General features: G+C 29.5%; 1 protein-coding gene across 1 annotated transcript; it reads left to right on the top strand.

Moving 5' to 3' along the window:
* Positions 1–11,071: 11,071 nt before the first annotated feature.
* On the top strand, positions 11,072–24,043 carry LOC129741225 (uncharacterized). Its single transcript, XM_055732939.1, has 2 exons — positions 11,072–11,305; positions 23,290–24,043. The coding sequence occupies exons 1-2, from the start codon at positions 11,072–11,074 to the stop codon at positions 23,974–23,976; spliced, it is 921 nt and encodes a 306-aa protein (XP_055588914.1). The 3' UTR covers positions 23,977–24,043.
* Positions 24,044–24,460: the final 417 nt, after the last annotated feature.

The following is a 24,460-nucleotide window of genomic DNA, read 5'->3' as shown; positions in this document are numbered from 1 at the left end:
ACAAAAATGACAAAAATGACAAAAATGACAAAAATGACAAAAATGACAAAAATGACAAAAATGACAAAAATGAAAAAAATGAAAAAAATGACAAAAATGACAAAAATGACAAAAATGACAAAAATGACAAAAATGACAAAAATGACAAAAATGACAAAAATGACAAAATTGACAAAAATGACAAAAATGACAAAAATGACAAAAATGACAAAAATAACAAAAATGACAAAAATGACAAAAATGACAAAAATGACAAAAATGACAAAAATGACAAAAATGACAAAAATGACAAAAATGACAAAAATGACAAAAATGACAAAAATGACAAAAATGACAAAAATGACAAAAATGACAAAAATGACAAAAATGACAAAAATGACAAAAATGACAAAAATGACAAAAATGACAAAAATGACAAAAATGACAAAAATGACAAAAATGACAAAAATGACAAAAATGACAAATATGACAAAAATGACAAAAATGACAAAAATGACAAAAATGACAAAAATGACAAAAATGACAAAAATGCCAAAAATGACAAAATTAACATAATTGACAAAATTGACAAAATTGACTAAATTGACTAAATTGACTAAATTGACTAAATTGACAAAATTGACAAAATTGACAAAATTTACAAAATTGACAAAATTGACAAAATTGACAAAATTGACAAAATTGACAAAATTGACAAAATTGACAAAATTGACAAAATTGACAAAATTGACAAAATTGACTAAATTGACAAAATTGACAAAATTGACAAAATTGACAAAATTGACAAAATTGACAAAATTGACAAAATTGACAAAATTGACAAAATTGACAAAATTGACAAAATTGACAAAATTGACAAAATTGACAAAATTGACAAAATTGACAAAATTGACAAAATTGACAAAATTGACAAAATTGACAAAATTGACAAAATTGACAAAATTAAAAAAATTGACAAAATTGAAAAAATTGACAAAATTGAAAAAATTGACAAAATTGACAAAATTGACAAAATTGACAAAATTGACAAAATTGACAAAATTGACAAAATTGACAAAATTGACAAAATTGACAAAATTGACAAAATTGACAAAATTGACAAAATTGACAAAATTGACAAAATTGACAAAATTGACAAAATTGACAAAATTGACAAAATTGACAAAATTGACAAAATTGACAAAATTGACAAAATTGACAAAATTGACAAAATTGACAAAATTGACAAAATTGACAAAACTGACAAAATTGACAAAATTGACAAAATTGACAAAATTGACAAAATTAACAAAATTGACAAAATTGACAAAATTGACAAAATTGACAAAATTGACAAAATTGACAATATTAACAATATTTACAAAATTGACAAAATTGACAAAATTGACAAAATTGACAAAATTGACAAAATTGACAAAATTGACAAAATTGACAAAATTGACAAAATTGACAAAATTGACAAAATTGACAAAATTGACAAAATTGACAAAATTGACAAAATTGACAAAATTGACAAAATTGACAAAATTGACAAAATTGACAAAATTGACAAAATTGACAAAATTGACAAAATTGACAAAATTGACAAAATTGACAAAATTGACAAAATTGACAAAATTGACAAAATTGACAAAATTGACAAAATTGACAAAATTGACAAAATTGACAAAATTGACAAAATTGACAAAATTGACAAAATTGACAAAATTGACAAAATTGACAAAATTGACAAAATTGACAAAATTGACAAAATTGACAAAATTGACAAAAATGACAAAAATGACAAAAATGACAAAAATGACAAAATTGACAAAAATGACAAAATTGACAAAATTGACAAAATTGACAAAATTGACAAAATTGACAAAATTGACAAAATTGACAAAATTGACAATTTTGACAATTTTTAAAAATTTGACAATTTCGACAATTTTGACAATTTTGTCAATTTTGTCAATTTTGTCAATTTTGTCAATTTTGTCAATTTTGTCAATTTTGACAATTTTGACAAAAATGACAAAAATGACAAAAATGACAAAAATGACAAAAATGACAAAAATGACAAAAATGACAAAAATGACAAAAATGACAAAAATGACAAAAATGACAAAAATGACAAAAATGACAAAAATGACAAAAATGACAAAAATGACAAAAATGACAAAAATGACAAAAATGACAAAAATGACAAAAATGACAAAAATGACAAAAATGACAAAAATGACAAAAATGACAAAAATGACAAAAATGACAAAAATGACAAAAATGACAAAAATGACAAAAATGACAAAAATGACAAAAATGACAAAAATGACAAAAATGACAAAAATGACAAAAATGACAAAAATGACAAAAATGACAAAAATGACAAAAATGACAAAAATGACAAAAATGACAAAAATGACAAAAATGACAAAAATGACAAAAATGACAAAAATGACAAAAATGACAAAAATGACAAAAATGACAAAAATGACAAAAATGACAAAAATGACAAAAATGACAAAAATGACAAAAATGACAAAAATGACAAAAATGACAAAAATGACAAAAATGACAAAAATGACAAAAATGACAAAAATGACAAAAATGACAAAAATGACAAAAATGACAAAAATGACAAAAATGACAAAAATGACAAAAATGACAAAAATGACAAAAATGACAAAAATGACAAAAATGACAAAAATGACAAAAATGACAAAAATGACAAAAATGACAAAAATGACAAAAATGACAAAAATGACAAAAATGACAAAAATGACAAAAATGACAAAAATGACAAAAATGACAAAAATGACAAAAATGACAAAAATGACAAAAATGACAAAAATGACAAAAATGACAAAAATGACAAAAATGAAAAAAATGACAAAAATGACAAAAATGACAAAAATGACAAAAATGACAAAAATGACAAAAATGACAAAAATGACAAAAATGACAAAATTGACAAAAATGACAAAAATGACAAAAATGACAAAAATGACAAAAATGACAAAAATGACAAAAATGACAAAAATGACAAAAATGACAAAAATGACAAAAATGACAAAAATGACAAAAATGACAAAAATGACAAAAATGACAAAAATGACAAAAATGACAAAAATGACAAAAATGACAAATATGACAAAAATGACAAAAATGACAAAAATGACAAAAATGACAAAAATGACAAAAATGACAAAAATGACAAAAATGACAAAAATGACAAAAATGACAAAAATGACAAATATGACAAAAATGACAAAAATGACAAAAATGACAAAAATGACAAAAATGACAAAAATGACAAAAATGACAAAAATGCCAAAAATGACAAAATTAACATAATTGACAAAATTGACAAAATTGACTAAATTGACTAAATTGACTAAATTGACAAAATTGACAAAATTGACAAAATTTACAAAATTGACAAAATTGACAAAATTGACAAAATTGACAAAATTGACAAAATTGACAAAATTGACAAAATTGACAAAATTGACAAAATTGACAAAATTGACAAAATTGACTAAATTGACAAAATTGACAAAATTGACAAAATTGACAAAATTGACAAAATTGACAAAATTGACAAAATTGACAAAATTGACAAAATTGACAAAATTGACAAAATTGACAAAATTGACAAAATTGACAAAATTGACAAAATTGACAAAATTGACAAAATTAAAAAAATTGACAAAATTGAAAAAATTGACAAAATTGAAAAAATTGACAAAATTGACAAAATTGACAAAATTGACAAAATTGACAAAATTGACAAAATTGACAAAATTGACAAAATTGACAAAATTGACAAAATTGACAAAATTGACAAAATTGACAAAACTGACAAAATTGACAAAATTGACAAAATTGACAAAATTGACAAAATTAACAAAATTGACAAAATTGACAAAATTGACAAAATTGACAAAATTGACAAAATTGACAATATTAACAATATTTACAAAATTGACAAAATTGACAAAATTGACAAAATTGACAAAATTGACAAAATTGACAAAATTGACAAAATTGACAAAATTGACAAAATTGACAAAATTGACAAAATTGACAAAATTGACAAAATTGACAAAATTGACAAAATTGACAAAATTGACAAAATTGACAAAATTGACAAAATTGACAAAATTGACAAAATTGACAAAATTGACAAAATTGACAAAATTGACAAAATTGACAAAATTGACAAAATTGACAAAATTGACAAAATTGACAAAATTGACAAAATTGACAAAATTGACAAAATTGACAAAATTGACAAAATTGACAAAATTGACAAAATTGACAAAATTGACAAAATTGACAAAATTGACAAAATTGACAAAATTGACAAAATTGACAAAATTGACAAAATTGACAAAATTGACAAAAATGACAAAAATGACAAAAATGACAAAAATGACAAAAATGACAAAAATGACAAAAATGACAAAAATGACAAAAATGACAAAAATGACAGAAATGACAAAAATGACAAAAATGACAAAAATGACAAAAATGACAAAAATGACATAAATGACAAAAATGACAAAAATGACAAAAATGACAAAAATGACAAAAATGACAAAAATGACAAAAATGACAAAAATGACAAAAATGACAAAAATGACAAAAATGACAAAAATGACAAAAATGACAAAAATGACAAAAATGACAAAAATGACAAAAATGACAAAAATGACAAAAATGACAAAAATGACAAAAATGACAAAAATGACAAAAATGACAAAAATGACAAAAATGACAAAAATGACAAAAATGACAAAAATGACAAAAATGACAAAAATGACAAAAATGACAAAAATGACAAAAATGACAAAAATGACAAAAATGACAAAAATGACAAAAATGACAAAAATGACAAAAATGACAAAAATGACAAAAATGACAAAAATGACAAAAATGACAAAAATGACAAAAATGACAAAAATGACAAAAATGACAAAAATGACAAAAATGACAAAAATGACAAAAATGACAAAAATGACAAAAATGACAAAAATGACAAAAATGACAAAAATGACAAAAATGACAAAAATGACAAAAATGACAAAAATGACAAAAATGACAAAAATGACAAAAATGACAAAAATGACAAAAATGACAAAAATGACAAAAATGACAAAAATGACAAAAATGACAAAAATGACAAAAATGACAAAAATGACAAAAATGACAAAAATGACAAAAATGACAAAAATGACAAAAATGACAAAAATGACAAAAATGACAAAAATGACAAAAATGACAAAAATGACAAAAATGACAAAAATGACAAAAATGACAAAAATGACAAAAATGACAAAAATGACAAAAATGACAAAAATGACAAAAATGACAAAAATGACAAAAATGACAAAAATGACAAAAATGACAAAAATGACAAAAATGACAAAAATGACAAAAATGACAAAAATGACAAAAATGACAAAAATGACAAAAATGACAAAAATGACAAAAATGACAAAAATGACAAAAATGACAAAAATGACAAAAATGACAAAAATGACAAAAATGACAAAAATGACAAAAATGACAAAAATGACAAAAATGACAAAAATGACAAAAATGACAAAAATGACAAAAATGACAAAAATGACAAAAATGACAAAAATGACAAAAATGACAAAAATGACAAAAATGACAAAAATGACAAAAATGACAAAAATGACAAAAATGACAAAAATGACAAAAATGACAAAAATGACAAAAATGACAAAAATGACAAAAATGACAAAAATGACAAAAATGACAAAAATGACAAAAATGACAAAAATGACAAAAATGACAAAAATGACAAAAATTACAAAAATGACAAAAATGACAAAAATGACAAAAATGACAAAAATGACAAAAATGACAAAAATGACAAAAATGACAAAAATGACAAAAATGACAAAAATGACAAAAATGACAAAAATGACAAAAATGACAAAAATGACAAAAAAGACAAAATTGACAAAAATGACAAAAATGACAAAAATGACAAAAATGACAAAAATGACAAAAATGACAAAAATGACAAAAATGACAAAAATGACAAAAATGACAAAAATGACAAAAATGACAAAAATGACAAAAATGACAAAAATGACAAAAATGACAAAAATGACAAAAATGACAAAAATGACAAAAATGACAAAAATGACAAAAATGACAAAAATGACAAAAATGACAAAAATGACAAAAATGACAAAAATGACAAAAATGACAAAAATGACAAAAATGACAAAAATGACAAAAATGACAAAAATGGCAAAAATGACAAAAATGAAAAAAATGACAAAAATGACAAAAATGACAAAAATGACAAAAATGACAAAAATGACAAAAATGACAAAAATGACAAAAATGACAAAAATGACAAAAATGACAAAAATGACATAAATGACAAAAATGACAAAAATGACAAAAATGACAAAAATGACAAAAATGACAAAAATGACAAAAATGGCAAAAGTGTCAATTTTTGTCAAATTTGTCAATTTTGTCAATTTTGTCAATTTTGTCAATTTTGTCAATTTTGTCAATTTTGTCAATTTTGTCAATTTTGTCAATTTTGTCAATTTTGTCAATTTTGTCAATTTTGTCAATTTTGTCAATTTTGTCAATTTTGTCAATTTTGTCAATTTTGTCAATTTTGTCAATTTTGTCAATTTTGTCAATTTTGTCAATTTTGTCAATTTTGTCAATTTTGTCAATTTTGTCAATTTTGTCAATTTTGTCAATTTTGTCAATTTTGTCCATTTTATCCATTTTGTCAATTTTGTCAATGTTGCCTATTTGTCAATTTTGTCAATATTGTCAATTTTGTCAATTTTGCCAATTTTGTTTATTTTGTCAATTTTGTCAATTTTGTCAATTTTGTCAATTTTGTCAATTTTGTCAATTTTGTCAATTTTGTCAATTTTGTCAATTTTGTCAATTTTGTTAATTTTGTCAATTTTGTCAATTTTGTCAATTTTGTCAATTTTGTCAATTTTGTCGATTTTGTCAATTTATCAATTTTGTCAATTTTGTCAATTTTGTCAATTTTGTCTATTTTGTCAATTTTGTCAATTTTGTCAATTTTGTCAATTTTGTCAATTTGTCAATTTTGTCAGTTTTGTCAATTTTGTCAATTTTGTCAATTTTGTCAATTTTGTCAATTTTGTCAATTTTGTCAATTTTGTCAATTTTGTCAATTTTGTCAATTTTGTCAATTTTGTCAATTTTGTCATTTTTGTCATTTTTGTCATTTTTGTCATTTTTGTCATTTTTGTCATTTTTGTCATTTTTGTCATTTTTGTCATTTTTGTCATTTTTGTCATTTTTGTCATTTTTGTCATTTTTGTCATTTTTTTCATTTTTGTCATTTTTGTCATTTTTTGTCATTTTTGTCATTTTTGTCATTTTTGTCATTTTTGTCATTTTTGTCATTTTTGTCATTTTTGTCATTTTTGTCATTTTTGTCATTTTTGTCATTTTTGTCATTTTTGTCATTTTTGTCATTTTTGTCATTTTTGTCATTTTTGTCATTTTTGTCATTTTTGTCATTTTTGTCATTTTTGTCATTTTTGTCATTTTTGTCATTTTTGTCATTTTTGTCATTTTTGTCATTTTTGTCATTTTTGTCATTTTTGTCATTTTTGTCATTTTTGTCATTTTTGTCATTTTTGTCATTTTTGTCATTTTTGTCATTTTTGTCATTTTTGTCATTTTTGTCATTTTTGTCATTTTTGTCATTTTTGTCATTTTTGTCATTTTTGTCATTTTTGTCATTTTTGTTAATTTTGTCAATTTTGTCAATTTTGTCAATTTTGTCAATTTTTCAATTTTTCAATTTTTCAATTTTTCAATTTTATCAATTTTGTCAATTTTGTCAATTTCGATAATTTTGACAATTTTGACAATTTTGACAATTTTGACAATTTTGACAATTTTGACAATTTTGACAATTTTGACAATTTTGACAATTTTGACAATTTTGACAATTTTGACAATTTTGACAATTTTGACAATTTTGACAATTTTGACAATTTTGACAATTTTGACAATTTTGACAATTTTGACAATTTTGACAATTTTGACAATTTTGACAATTTTGACAATTTTGACAATTTTGACAGTTTTGACAGTTTTGACAGTTTTGACAATTTTGACAATTTTGACAATTTTGACAATTTTGACAATTTTGACAATTTTGACAATTTTGACAATTTTGACAATTTTGACAATTTTGACAATTTTGACAATTTTGACAATTTTGACAATTTTGACAATTTTGACAATTTTGACAATTTTGACAATTTTGACAATTTTGACAATTTTGACAATTTTGACAATTTTGACAATTTTGACAATTTTGACAATTTTGACAATTTTGACAGTTTTGACAATTTTGACAATTTTGACAATTTTGACAATTTTGACAATTTTGACAATTTTGACAATTTTGACAATTTTGACAATTTTGACAATTTTGACAATTTTGACAATTTTGACAATTTTGACAATTTTGACAATTTTGACAATTTTGACAATTTTGACAATTTTGACAATTTTGACAATTTTGACAATTTTGACAATTTTGACAATTTTGACAATTTTGACAATTTTGACAATTTTGACAATTTTGACAATTTTGACAATTTTGACAATTTTGACAATTTTGACAATTTTGACAATTTTGACAATTTTGACAATTTTGACAATTTTGACAATTTTGACAATTTTGACAATTTTGACAATTTTGACAATTTTGACAATTTTGACAATTTTGACAATTTTGACAATTTTGACAATTTTGACAATTTTGACAATTTTGACAATTTTGACAATTCTGACAATTTTGACAATTTTGACAATTTTGACAATTTTGACAATTTTGACAATTTTGACAATTTTGTCAATTTTGACAATTTTGACAATTTTGACAATTTTGACAATTTTGACAATTTTGACAATTTTGACAATTTTGACAATTTTGACAATTTTGACAATTTTGACAATTTTGACAATTTTGACAATTTTGACAATTTTGACAATTGTGACAATTTTGACAATTTTGACAATTTTGACAATTTTGACAATTTTGACAATTTTGACAATTTTGACAATTTTGACAATTTTGACAATTTTGACAATTTTGACAATTTTGACAATTTTGACAATTTTGACAATTTTGACAATTTTGACAATTTTGACAATTTTGACAATTTTGACAATTTTGACAATTTTGACAATTTTGACAATTTTGACAATTTTGACAATTTTGACAATTTTGACAGTTTTGACAATTTTGACAATTTTGACAATTTTGACAATTTTGACAATTTTGACAATTTTGACAATTTTGACAATTTGGCAATTTTGACAATTTTCACAATTTTCACAATTTTGACAATTTTCACAATTTTGACAATTTTGACAATTTTGACAATTTTGACAATATTGACAATTTTTCAATTTTGACATTTTTGACATATTTGACAATTTTGACAATTTTGACAATTTTGACAATTTTGACAATTTTGACAATTTTGACAATTTTGACAATTTTGACAATTTTGACAATTTTGACAATTTTGACAATTTTGACAATTTTGACAATTTTGACAATTTTGACAATTTTGACAATTTTGACAATTTTGACAATTTTGACAATTTTGACAATTCTGACAATTTTGACAATTTTGACAATTTTGACAATTTTGACAATTTTGACAATTTTGTCAATTTTGTCAATTTCGTCAATTTCGATAATTATGACAATTTTGACAATTTTGACAATTTTGACAATTTTGACAATTTTGACAATTTTGACAATTTTGACAATTTTGACAATTTTGACAATTTTGACAATTTTGACAATTTTGACAATTTTGACAATTTTGACAATTTTGACAATTTTGACAATTTTGACAATTTTGACAATTTTGACAATTTTGACAGTTTTGACAATTTTGACAATTTTGACAATTTTGACAATTTTGACAATTTTGACAATTTTGACAATTTTGACAATTTTGACAATTTTGACAATTTTGACAATTTTGACAATTTTGACAATTTTGACAATTTTGACAATTTTGACAATTTTGACAATTTTGACAATTTTGACAATTTTGACAATTTTGACAATTTTGACAATTTTGACAATTTTGACAATTTTGACAATTTTGACAATTTTGACAATTTTGACAATTTTGACAATTTTGACAATTTTGACAATTTTGACAATTTTGACAATTTGGACAATTTTGTCAATTTTGACAATTTTGACAATTTTGACAATTTTGACAATTTTGACTATTTTGATAATTTTGACCATTTTGACAATTGGGACTTTTTAATTAGAAATGTTTATCAAATGCACATTTTTGATAAATTCTTCAATCACTACAATGCGAAATGTCTAAGTTTCCCCGAACTTGGACACTGTGGTTTTAAATTTCCCCAATATTTCTGCTTCAAAGAGTGCATTTCAAAGGACAATAGATTTATTAATTGGTTGCCCTTATTTTTTGACTACCGGCTGATTTCTAAGTTTAAAAGACATACATGAGGGAGGTATTTAACATTCATGTACATACGTATAGAAAAGGTATCAATCAGAATCCGGTTTAATTAAGCTAATCAGATTTCATTCGTTTTTGAGTGACTATTAACAGTAGTAATAATGAAGCCCCAGCTTCCAGCTAGTAGAAAAAATTACTATTAATCAGAGTACGGATTAATACTCAATGGGTGTGGCACTGATTTTGCTGCCCTGCTAGCTAACTAAACTGACCCACAGTTAAGCGTGTATCGGTACAAAGCCACCTCAAGCGCTCTAATGTATTTATGATAATGGTTTTTCTGCCTTTCCTCCAGCCCTTCTCAGCGCAAGCCCTTCACCTGAAATTATTCTTAACCGTGTAATTAGAGCAGAATCGAGCTGACTCCGGAAAAAAACTTCGTCAATTCTATGTTATCCGCATAGCTGAGGTCCGTTACAAAAACTATCCGGCACATATTTATAAACAGAAACAGATCATTATCTTTGGGGCAAGAATCTGCGCGCGCGCACGGAATGAAGCGATTGCCCCTGGCACCTCATTCAGGGATCGAGCCAATCTTCAACGACTGGAAAACGAGCGAACTCCGGCCCCCATTTCGAATGAAGTTTCTCGTACGTGACACATTAGATTTATCAGAACCCATGAATTATGACCACAAACACTGCTGGCACCAAAGGAAAAAAAAGCCTTCATGTGGCGCGAGCGAGCGATCGCCACTTTTCGATTCAATCCCCAGCTCCTTCCAAGTAAGGCTACCTTAGCTGGAGTCCACAGATGGAGAGCACTCTTAGTACCTTTAGCTAAATATTACCAGGCCAATAAGAAAATCAAGCCGCCTTCCTACTTCTTCCCACTTTTTCCCGTCACCTCATCTGGGCCGATTTGTTACACCAATCAAACAAACTCGGAATCGAACACACATTCCTCAATCAGTCCATTGCTTGGCCGTCGATGGCGGAGTCTCTACTGGAAGAGGTGTTGTCCACCTTGATATAGTTTTTACCTTCCTGCCTTCCTCAGAATCAGAGAGAGAGAAAAAACTTGAGGTCTCCAGGTGAGTGAGTCCAAACAACCTACCCATTCTCCCTCTTACAAGCTTTCCTCCAGCATCAGCATAAGACAGTTTTTCAGACCCTCATTCGAGTCTTGCTTAGTCTGGGCAAGATGAAAAAATATATGGGACCAAATTTGCGCCAAAGCTGGTCTTTTATGGATGGATGAAATCGCAATTCGGGAGAAGTTTCTTGGATCGGTACCTACAGGTTTTATGTTTCAAACAATCCCCCCGGCGGAAGGCGTTTACTATAGCATTCCACATGTGTGTTAGACCATGTTTAATCTAGACAAATTAATTTCTGTAAAACTTTTTTTTTTTTTGTAAATAAGACATCCTGAAGTGCCGAGTTTTAGTTTAGGCTGCTAAATTCTGAGCAGGAAAATAATCTAATTTTTTTATTCAGAAAGTCTCAAATCAACTTGCTCCAGTGGACTGATATCTAAGACGTAATAAATCGAACAGGTCGATTAGTATGGCCGCGCAAACAAAAAACTTAATACTGCGGACTGGCGATACAAACATCGAATAAATGGTTTGTTTTCTTTTTTTATGCTGTCGTAAGAGCATCATTAAAGACCAAATACGAGATATTTTATACTAAGCTAACATCAGGTTGCCAGATTGCCTGGATATTAAATATAAAATTTGGGAAAAATCCGGTCAGGCTCAGTTGCCCGGATTTCATTGGAAAAGCCCAGATTTTTCCCGGATTTATTCTCAAGTCCTCTAATCCAGCAATCCACTATGGGGCAGTTCCATACAATGAGGCGGCAAAAAGTATGATTAGGTGTTTTGGACTATTTTGTTATTTTTGAAAATTTTGTATGAAAATTACTATTTTAACTATCTTAAAATAAATTCTAACAAAAATTTTGTATAAATAACTTTTAAAGTACGATGCTTGGTGTTATTTTTGACCCTACTTTTTATTTTTGAAAACTGGGTTTTGGACTAATTGATCATTAAATGATTAATAACATTAAGACATTTCATGAAACTCAAGAGAAAAATATGTGAAATGATTGATCAATCATGAGAAACATTTTTCTTGACAAACCAACATCAACTTTGTTGAATTTATACTCATTAATGGGTAAAAATTACCCATTTGCATGATATTTTCAGCTTTATTTGACTATAATCAAAAAACGGTGCTTTAAGGTGCCTGGAATCTCTTTCATTGTATTTTTAGGACTTTAAAATAGATCTTGATAGTAAAAAGAGGATGAAGAAATGCGGGGATTTTTTTTGGCAAGGCTTTTAAGTTTTTGTCTTTTGAAAAAAATCATCATTCACTCATTTTTATCATAGATCGATTTAGTGTGTAAAATTTTGAATGGTTCAAATGATAGCTTTTAATATAAGCTTTCATATGGTGTACTTTGAATCTAAGAAAATAAATTTTCCATAGAAATATATGTGATTTAAATTCTTTTCTTCATCATATAAATTTTTCAATTTTTCAAAGTTTGATGTCTGTGGTGCGTTCAGTATTCAAGATAATGAGTTGAAAAACTGGGAATATCTTAGTTAAATATTAAGTTATTAACTAGTAAAAATAAAAAAGCGATCCGTTAAAGTTCAGTTTTTGACTTTTTGCCGCCTCAAACCCCATAGTGCAATCATGAGATCAAAGCTCTGTCACGGAAAACATAGTACTTTTTCTGTGTGCTGGAGGTTTTAGCGTTTGTAAGATGCTAGCCATCATATTTATCTCTGAAAGACGTACGGTTTCGTGTTAAGTTAATTTGATCTCTTCAAAAAAACATGAAGTTTCACTGAGATCCTATACGTGTATGTTCATTCGCTAAAAAAATCGATCAAAAAATAAACAAATTGTGTCGTAATTTTTTTTTTAAAGTAAGTTTCATAAAAATAATCATGAAAGGTTTTTAAAGATTAAAATGCAATTTAAAATCTGCGGATAAATTTTGATGAAAATAAATATTTTTCAATTTTTTCTATCTTGATTTTCGATGACTAACTCTTATGTTTTGACAAAATTTTCCCAAATATTGGCCCGATTTTGGTTGACAGTTTTAAAATCAAATGTCTTAATTTACTTTAGGCTAACAACCTACTGCTCCCGATTTGAAATTGTTACGGAATCCGAAAGAAATGACCGACCTGGAACTTTGGCGACGACTTTTAGCATGAAAACACGGACACGAATTGGAACTTGGAATGTTTTAACCCTTGCCCAACAAGGCAAACTGGAACAACTTGCTAGAGAGGCTAGCCGCCTCAAGCTTGAAATTCTGGGACTGAGCGAAGTCCGTTGGCCTAATACTGGAGAACACAAGACACAATCCGGGCAAGTCCTGCTTTACTCTGGCATACGAGGAGAACATGCTACTCGGGAACGAGGAGTTGGTTTCCTGTTAAGCCCGCAGGCCTACGCGGCCCTCATTAGATGGGAACCGATAAACGAAAGAATAATCGTAGCCAGATCTAGAACACGGGTTAGAAACCTTACAATGGTCCAGTGTTATGCGCCAACTGACGTTGCCGACTTGCAGGAGAAAGAGCAGTTTTACAGTCAACTGAACAGCGTGGTTGAGAGAATTCCGAAGGGTGACATTCAAATCCATTTGGGCGACTTCAACGCAAAGATTGGCTCCGACAATCAAGGCCTTGAGCGCATCATGGGGCGCCATGGCCTAGGACAGATGAGCGAAAACGGAGAGCTGTTTGTAGAATTTTGTGGCAACAACAACATGGTGATCGGTGGATCGCGCTTCCCCCATCGACCAGCACATAAGGTCACTTGGGTATCCCGAGATGGCCGAACAGAAAATCAAATTGACCACATCTGCATCAGTCGAAAATGGAGAAGGAGCCTTCTTGATGTCCGCAACAAACGAAGCGCAGACATTGCATCTGACCATCACCTCGTCCTTGGCGAGATACGACTGAGAGTTGCGCGTGTCCAACGGCGCGAGGAGAAAGTCGGGTGTCGATACGACGTCCGCCGGTTGGAGAATCCAGAGGTGAAAAGGGCATACGTTGAACAGCTAGAATCCCGAGCCTCGGAGCTGCCGACAGACGGAACAGTCGAAGAACAGTGGTGTGGAATCAAGAATGCCTTTATCACGACGAGCCATGGTACTCTCGGTAAAGTTTGTGGAAGAAGAAGTGAATGGATGTCGGATGAAACTTGGAGGATGGTCGATGATCGGAGAAAGGCGAAAGTCGGAATTGAGCAGGCATGTACCGGGTCAGCCAAAGCAGCCGCCCGCTTTCGATATGCGGAGCTGGAAAAGGCAGTTAAACGAGCTTGTAGACGAGACAAGAGAGCCTGGACAAACTCCCTAGCCGAAGAGGGGGAAAGAGCCGCCGCCAATGGAGATATCCGATTACTTTATGACATTTCTCGCCGCCTCAGTGGTGCAAGGACTAATGCAAGAATGCCGCTAAAAGACCGAGCAGGTCAGTTACTGACCGATCGAACAGATCAGCTCAAACGATGGACTGAGCACTTCGAACAACTCTTCCGAGTCACGAATAGCGATGGCCAACAGAATCTGCAGCTGGAAGCGCCAACAGTAAGTCGCATAAATGGCGTCAACTCGGAAGCGCCTTCGCTGGCTGAAATAGAAGCGGCAATCAAAAACATGAAATCCAACAAAGCACCTGGGATCGATTGCATCCCTGCTGAAATGCTGAAAGCCGACCCTGCCCTATCAGCACAAATGTTGCACCGTCTTTTCGCTGACATCTGGGATACTGCAACATTCCCGGCCGACTGGATGCAGGGTATCCTCGTAAAGGTCCCGAAAAAAGGAGACCTGACAGAGTGCGGTAACTGGCGAGGCATAACGTTGATCTGTACAACCCTCAAAGTACTCTGCAAAGTTATCCTGAACAGGATCCAGGAGAAAATAGACGCTACACTCCGACGGCAACAAGCTGGATTCCGATCCGGACGATCATGTGTGGACCACATCACAACGCTACGAATCATACTGGAACAAATCAACGAATTCCAGGACTCTCTTCTGCTGGTGTTCGTTGATTTCGAAAAAGCATTCGACCGACTTAACCATGAAAACATCTGGGCGGCTCTAAGGCGACGAGGGGTCCCAGAGAAACTAGTCCATCTCATCGAAGCACAGTACGAGGCATTTTCGTGCAAGGTCTTGCACGACGGTGTCTTGTCCGAACCAATCCCGGTATCTGCTGGAGTGAGACAAGGATGTATTCTATCACCGCTACTTTTTCTAATCGTAATGGATGAGATTCTGATTGGATCGATTGACTGTGCACCGAACCGAGGATTGCCGTGGAATCCTTCAACAATGGAGCAACTGAACGACCTTGACCTGGCTGACGATATTGTTTTGCTCGCCCAAACACAACCAGATATGCAGAGCAAACTCGACGACCTCACCGAAAGTTCCAAGGCAGCAGGTCTCAAAGTCAATGTCGGAAAGACCAAGTCGATGGAGATCAACACAGAAATCCCTCCAGTTTCATGGTAGCTGGGCAACAAGTTGAGAAAGTGGAGTGCTTCCAGTATCTTGGTAGCCAGATAACGCCTGATGGTGGTACCAGAAAAGACATCGAAACCCGGATAAGAAAGGCCCGATTTGCGTTTGCGAGTCTCCGAAACATCTGGCGGTCACGCCAGATCTCTCTACGAACGAAAATCCGAATCTTCAACTCAAACGTCAAATCCGTATTGCTGTACGGGTGCGAAACTTGGTGCACATATGCGGTAACGACGCGAAAACTGCAAGTATTTGTAAACCGCTGCCTGCGGAATATCATCCGCGCTTGGTGGCCTGGCAATTGGATATCGAATGAGGAACTACATCGCCGGTGTCATCAAAAGGCGCTAGAAATCGAGATTCGGGAACGTAAGTGGAGATGGATTGGGCACACGCTGCGAAGAGATGAAAACGAGATTTGCAGAGAGGCGCTAGATTGGAATCCAGAAGGTCATCGAAGAAGAGGCAGACCCAGAAATTCGTGGCGGCGAAGCCTAGCCGCTGAAATCCGAACTGTCGACGAGAATCTTGACTGGGACCAGGTGAAGACGCTGGCTCCGGATCGTCAACAGTGGAGGTCTTTTACCACGGCCCTATGCACCGGAGGATCGGCGCGGGATCATTAAGTAAGTAAGTAAGTCTTAATTTTGCAATGTTTTTAAAAAAAATGACCGGATTTGTCCTGCCCGCATACGTGCTGAAAGAAATCGACAACCTTAAGCTTAACTTTTGATTGAAAATTTATTTGAAAAAAAGGATGCATTTAATAATGAAATAAAATGCTACAAAATTATAAACGGTGAATCCAAAATCCAAAAACAAAGAAGAAGTGAAGGTATCAAACTTAAAATTCAAAAGTCAGTTGTCGCAATTTATAAAGTTTGAAACATTGTCAAAATATGTAAAAATAGACAAAAAACAATTAATTATTTATAAAATTTCAAAATATTTCGAAAGTTTTTTTTTAACCTTTCTTTTTTCATAAAATCTCTTAAAAATTAAACAAACATCCATGGATAATATATATAACCTTAATTTAATATCATGAAATCTCCAATAATTTCTTTAAATGATACAGGAAATATGTTTTAATATAGAAACTTCCGAATCTATTTAAAAATAATCATATAATTATTAAGAAAAAAAAATCTGAAATCTCAATAAAATCTCTGATGCATTTTGGAAAATTGTAAGAAATAACTGAGAATACTGCACATTCTCGATTTTGATTAAATCTGACAAAATTTGAAAATTTAAAATAAATAAAAAAAAACTTCAATAATATTCAATAAAATTCTAAAAAAATCTCTAAGAAATTTAAAATTTTGGGACGATTCGGCAAAAAAAAAAAATTAAAGAATTTCAGGAAAAAAAATCTCAATTTTTTTTTAATTTGGTTAAATGGAAAATTTTGATATTTATTGAATTTTTTTTAAATTTAAAGCACTGAAAATTTCTGAAAAACGCCTCAAAATTCAGAAAAACTCTGAATGATGTCGAGAACATTTTGAGTAAAATTCAGAATAATTCTGATAATTTTATAAACTTTGATTTTTTTTAAAAACTTTAATAAATTCATAAAATTTATTGAAAATTCTTAAAAATTCTTAAAAATTTAAAAAATACTTCAAAATTCTAAAAAAATTCTTAAAAATTCTTAAAAATTCTTAAAAATTCTTAAAAATTCTTAAAAATTCTTAAAAAATTTAAATTCTTAGAAATTCTTTACAATTCTATGAAATGCTTCAAAATTCTTGAAATATTTTGAAATAAACTTAAAATTCCATAAACAATTTTCGAAACTCTTGAACATTCTACTAAATTCCTAAAAAATCTTGAAAACTTTTAAAAATTCTTGAAAATTCTTAAAAATTCTTGAAAATTCTAAAAATTCTTGAAAATTCTTTAAAATTTCAAAAATTGCAAATGTTTTTAAAAATTCTGATCAATTCTTTGAAAGTCTGAAAAAATCTTGAGAAAAAAAAATTCTTGAAAATTCTTAAACATTCTCAAAATTACTGAAAAAAACTGAAAAGATCTGAAACCATTCTGAGAAATATTAAAAGATCATTAAAAACGAAAAAAATTCAGTTCAATTCTAAAAAATTTTGTTGAATTCTGAAATGCTCTGAAAAATTCTGAAAAATTCTATAAAAGTTGAAATTTAAATATTTGCAAAAGCCTGTGAAATTCTTGAAAATTCTATGAAATTCCTAGAAATTCTGCAAAATTCTTTAAAACTCTGTAAAATTATTTGAAATTCTTCAAAATTCTTTAAATTTTTTTAAATTCAGTAAAAATCTGTAAAATTCTATAAAATTCTTTAAAATTCAGTTGAACTGTGTCAAATTCTGTAAAATTCTAAAAAAAATCTGTAAAATTCAGTGAAATTATGTAATATTCTGTAAAATTCTGTAAATTTCTGTAAAATTCGGTAAAGTACTGTAAAATTCTGTAAAATACTGTAATATTATGTGAAATTCTGTAAAATTCTGTAAAATACTGTAAAATTTTTGAAAATTCTGTACTATTCGGTAAAATTCTTTAAAAATATAGAAAATTCTGTTAAATTATGTAAAATTCTTAAAATTAAGCAAAATTTTGCAAAATTTTGAAAAATTTTCAATACTCTAAAATGTTTTGGAAAATTTCCAAAATCTTTATACAATCTTTGAATATTCAGAAAAATCTGTAAAATTTGGTATTACTTTGAGAATTTTGAAATCTGAAACACTCAAAAGTTTTAAAAAACGAAAAAAATCTGTAACATACTGATTTTTTTTTTCAAGTCTGAAATACTTTTGAAAATAACTGAAAATTCTGGAAAAATCTGAAAATTTTATGGGCTATCTGAAAATCTGTAGATACATAATTTTCAAAGCACTAAAACTTTGTTAAAGCGAAAGGCCTAATAAACTTCGTTTAAAAAAAGCTATTAAAAATTCTGAAAATTTATGAGAAACTATGTGATATTATCAAATATTCAAATTCTGGAATATTTTGCTCATTCCGAAAGTTCCAATAGATTCTGAAAAACATTGAAAATTTCTGAATAATTTAAAAAAATTCTGGAAAACTCTTAAAAATTCTGAAAAGCTCTGAAAAATTATCCAAAACTCATTTATAATATTAAAAATAGATTAAGATTTTTTTTTTGAAAATTTCATAAACATATGGAATTTTTTGAAAAATTCTGAAAACTTTTGAAAACACAGAAAAACTCTGAAAACACTGAAAAATTCTGAAATTCACCCGACAATTTAAGAAAAGTCATAGAAAAAAATAAAAAAATAATTTTAAAAAAATATGAAAAACTTTAGACAATTTTTTTTTTTAAATTCTGATATTCCCGAAAAATTCTGAAAAAATCTTAATCTTTCAGAAATCTGAATTCTAAAAAACTTTGAAAAAGTTCTGAAACCCCTCAAAAAATTTGAAAACCTCAGAAAAATTCTGTAAAATTCTGAAATACTCCTGGAAATTTAAGAAAAATTACATAAGAGTTTGGAAATGTTCTGAAAAATCTTGAAAAAAATTCGGAATTTTTTGAAATTTTATGTTGAACTATAAAAACTCTGAAAATATTGGGAAATATCTTAGAAATATGAAAAAAAAACTGAGAGATTCTAAAAAGGACTATGTTTTTTTTAATTTTGAAGTTTTCACAGAAACTAAATTTTGAAAAAATCTGAAAAATTCCTGGAAATTCTGAAAAATTTGAAAAGTTTTGAAAGTTATGAAAGTTATGAAAGATTCTGAATTTTTTTTTGAATGAATTTTGAACAATTTTGAAATATTCTGTATCTTATTTGCGAGCAATCAGCATTTTTAAACTCTTTCGCTCCCAACTTATCATCGATTGCAATCAATCATCGCCAGTCAATTTGAAAAAAAACTGAAAAATTCTGAAAAATTCTGGTTAATTATGAAAAAATCTCTGAAATTTTCTGAAATATTTTAAAGACATGTGGAAAAACTGTTAAATAATTAAAAATTGTGAAGAAAAAATTGAGAAAATCCTGAAATTTTTTGAAAACTACTTAAAAACTACTTAATTTTTTTAAAAAAATTTTGAAGAGGTTGTTAAACTTTGAAAAAAAAAAAACGATTTTTGTAAAAAAAAATCTTATAATTTTGAAAAATTCTGAATAGCACTGATATTTTTTTATAATTTTAAAAAATTTTAAACTTAAAAAAACAGAAAAATTCTCGAATATTCTGAAATATTCAGAAAAATTCTGAAAATCTCGAAAAATTCTGAATACTAAAATATTCTGAAAAAAATCTTAAATCATCTGAGCAATTCTGAAAAATTCTGAAAAGTTTCTGAAAATTCTTGAAAATGGAATTGAAGAGTTCTTGAAAATTTCTGAAAATTCTAAATAATTTTGAATAATTTCTGAGCTATATGAACTCTTAAAATATTTTATGAAATACTGGAAAAAGTATGAAATTTCTAATATATTTTTAGTTTCAAAATCAACTTTTACTTGAAAAGTTTTGAAAATTATGAAAATTGTGATTATTTTCTTGAAATTATGAATTGTTTTGAATTGTTTTGAAACTATTTGTAAAATTTCTGAAAATCTTTGTAAAGTTCAGAAACCTTTAAGCTTCGAAAACTTCCTAAGGATTCTGAAAGATTATGAGGAGTTTAGATTTTTATTTTGAATTGTCAAATTTAATAGAAATATCGAAAATTTCCTCAGAATTCTGAAAGATTGCGAGGAGTTTAGATTTTTTTTTTTTGAATTGTCAAATTTAATAGAAATGGTCGAAATTGTTTTGATTGTTAAAAATTGTCAAAATGAATATTAATTATCAAAGTCGATTGAAATTGGATGGAATTATGATTGATTTTTGAAAAAAGCTTGTGTTGGACTCTTTTTTTCTTCTTTAAATTTCAGTGATCATGACGATCTGAATTTAATTGGCAATCAATCACCAATTTGTAGCTATTTTGCTACCAACTCGTCATCGATTGCAATCAATCATCGCCAGTCATCAAAACAAGACGAACCAAAAGAGACTTTTTCGGTGAACAAAATCAAGATGCGTTTGATCACTTCCGAATCCAATCAATCAATTTTGTTTTTTTATGTTTAAGCTGTTGTAAACGTTGGTATGTTTTTATTTAAACAATCTTTAAAAAAAATTCCATAACATTGGAATATTGTAAATTTTTAGAAAGATTTCACCATAAAAAAACGATTAAAAACATTTGAAAAAAATAAATGAGAAAAGGTTAAGAATATATCATAAAGCTGATATTTTTTAAGTTGGATTGAAATTCATAAAAGTAATCCTTTTGAGCGACTTAGTTCCGACAACTTTTGATTTTTTACATGCTTTTAAGTGTTAAATGATGCGGTCGAGCTTGGGCGGTTCCGGTCGCAGAGTTGAAATAGTATAACAAGGGGCAGATAAAACAACTCATTGAAAAATAAGTAAAACTAGGGTGGATCTCGGCTTCAAATTCGACTAAAAATATTGTATCATAAAACAATGGGATAATGTTTTTCAAGTTTCTTTTCCTACCAATCAGTGCTATTAGCTTACTTTTTCCAATCAGTATTTGAAATTTAACTCAGAGTGTACACAGTAAATTTATGCCTCAGTTTCTAGTAAAAAAAATTGCAGGAAAACTTCAGCAATCCAATTTTTGCTGGAAACTTCATCTTGCTGATTTTTCCAGTACTTGTTCTGCGTTGCTGAAAAAACCAGCGATCGGTCTGTCAAACTCGAATTTGTTTTTTTTTTTTCTAGTTATTTTTCGTTGCAACAGTCACCGAATTTTATTTCGTTCTCTATTCCAGCTATGAAGCATTTCAACCAAAGGTATAATTTTTGGAAGCGATTAAGTATTTCGTTGAAGAATCTTATATTTTGTATTTTTATTTCAGATGGAGCATAATGTAAAAGGCTTGGTGAAAAGCGGCCGACTGACTGGCAGATATTGTATTTTGAAATAAAAATTTAAATAAATGTCGCTCAAGAAAAATGAACAAACTAATTTCTTTTTATAAATATGACCATCATGAGGGTATTATATTTAAATTTTAAATCAAATTAAGAAACTTAAAATTTCCGGTTGTTTTTTGAAAAAAAAAGCTGATTTTCAGACTGGCTTCCAGCAGTTGGGTTTGCTGATCTTTTTCAGCAATTCAAATTGCTGGAAATTTTGCTAGAAAACCAGCAAGACAAAAACCAGCAAAATTTTGCTGGTTTCCAGCAATTTAAAATTTGTTGTGTATGTTTTTGTTCGAAGAAAGTCTGGACAGTAGCATTAAAGAACCTTCATTGCTACTTTGACTTCGTGTAGTTCACAGTAGTTCACGTGAGTGTAGTTCACAAATACTTCCAAATTTGTTATTTGCCCCTTTTATAAAAATCAAAATTAAAATATTATAATTTTTGGTAGGTTGCCATCTGAAACCAATTGTGCCTACGTTTTATTTAATCCTGCAGTGAAGGTGAAGGTGAGAAAAAAATCAACAAACTTCTAGATCCACTCTAAGTTATTTCCGAGTCAACAGCCCAGAAAAACAACCGAAAAAAATGCATTGCGACGATTAACCGTAACGGATTTGGGTCGAACTTACGTGCGGGTCCGACCTTGGCCTCCGTTTTTTTTCCATTTTGTGGAATTACATCTCTTCATATATGACCTAACTGTATGTATCGTAAATCTGTTGAACAGGGTTGTAGTTCTTCGAATAGTTGGTATAAACATTTTTATTTTAAATAATACTTTACGATCGAACGAAAATTTATTGAACTACTAAACAAGCACATACCATAATATATTTTTCTCACAGAAGACAATTTTGAGTGTTTTGTTTTTTTTTTCTTGAATTCAACCATGGCTGGCTAAAGTTTTATTTTCCGCCCCGTGTGGATGGGTCACTAAAGTTTCACACCAGAAGTGACCGATTTGATGGCACTCTGGAGGTCATCGCATCGATTTTTCGAGCTTGTTTTGATTTAATATCTATAAAAGTTGTCGGCCACCGGCCAAGATGGGTCAAACGCAAGTTAAGCCTTCGGTGAATCGGTTTAAGTGAAGCGAATCTGTGTGGATCATCAGTGCAAATCAATGAAGGTAGCAACGCAGTTTGATTGGGTGGTGTTTCGTTTTGTGAACAAGTGAATTGATTGGAGTTTTTTCTCTCTGAAATATCAGGTTTTCGTGACGATTTTGGCCGCTGTGGCCACTGTTGGGGCTCAGGGAGTGCCTCCGGTGAATCCCGGTGGACAAGTTCCAGCCCCAGTGGATTACCCGCAGCAGTTTGCCCCTATCCAGCCTTTGACGACTCCGTTCAACGTTGCCCCGGATGGTTTCTACGGGTTTAATCCTTACAGTGGACCAGGATTCGTTCCAGGATTTCCTCAGTTTGCCCAGCCAGGATTCAACCAGTTCCTTCCACTGCCATACCAGTTTCCGCAACAGTTTGGACCACCAGCAGCCTACCCACAATTCCCATTGATTCCGCAGATTCCTCAAGTTCCTCCACAACTTGCTCCTGCTCAATTACCACCATTTGCGCAACCTCCTCAAATTCCTCCATTTTTGGATCAACGTTTGCTTCAACCCGGCAATCCTCAGCCAAATGGAGCTGCTGTGTCCTACTCGAGCTTCCAGGTTCACAATAACACTCCCCAACAGCAGCAACAGCAACCATCTCAGACAGATGATTCTGCATCAGCAGCTCCGGCCCAGGGAGTCAATGGACTGCCAAAGCCAGTAACGACCTCCACCGGAAACGACAATCAAGCTCCAAGCAATTACGGATCAGCTTTCGGTCGATACGTGACGGCCAGTCCTCCGGCTGGCGTTGGACCCGGTCGAGTTGCTACGAATGCGCAGTAAGAGATGTGTTGAAGCCAATCAAGAGTCTAGTCGTTGAGTTGGTTGTGAAGTAAAATTTTGTGCAATAGTGGCCGTTTTTTTTCGAAATTTACTTTCCAATTAGCTTGACGTCGAAAATTAACTTTAGCTATTACATTTTTAGTTCTATAAAAAATTAACAAAGTGTTATCCGAAAATAAAAAAATAATGCAAGGATAATGGAATTTTCATTTCCCTCTAACTATATCGCGTGGAAAAGATTTTAAGAAAAAAAATACGCTGAAACCTCTAAGAACCGTCTGGATCCATTTTTTCTAGTGAATACGTGGGGATTTAAATATGTTCTAAGCGTTTCCTAACGATTAATCCCGAAGGAAATACTGGTAAGTTTTTTGGAGGGTGGAAAAAATAGACGAAGATAGAAGCAATACGATCAAATGTGTTATTCGCAATTGAGTTTTTCTGTTCCTCGGTTTAAGTGTGCCTGTTCAATCAACGAGCAACG

Source organism: Uranotaenia lowii, chromosome 2 (genome assembly GCF_029784155.1).
Source record: "Uranotaenia lowii strain MFRU-FL chromosome 2, ASM2978415v1, whole genome shotgun sequence".
Lineage (NCBI taxonomy): Eukaryota > Metazoa > Arthropoda > Insecta > Diptera > Culicidae > Uranotaenia > Uranotaenia lowii.
Note: the sequence above shows the minus strand (reverse complement) of the source record. Positions and strands in the feature narration are given on the sequence as shown.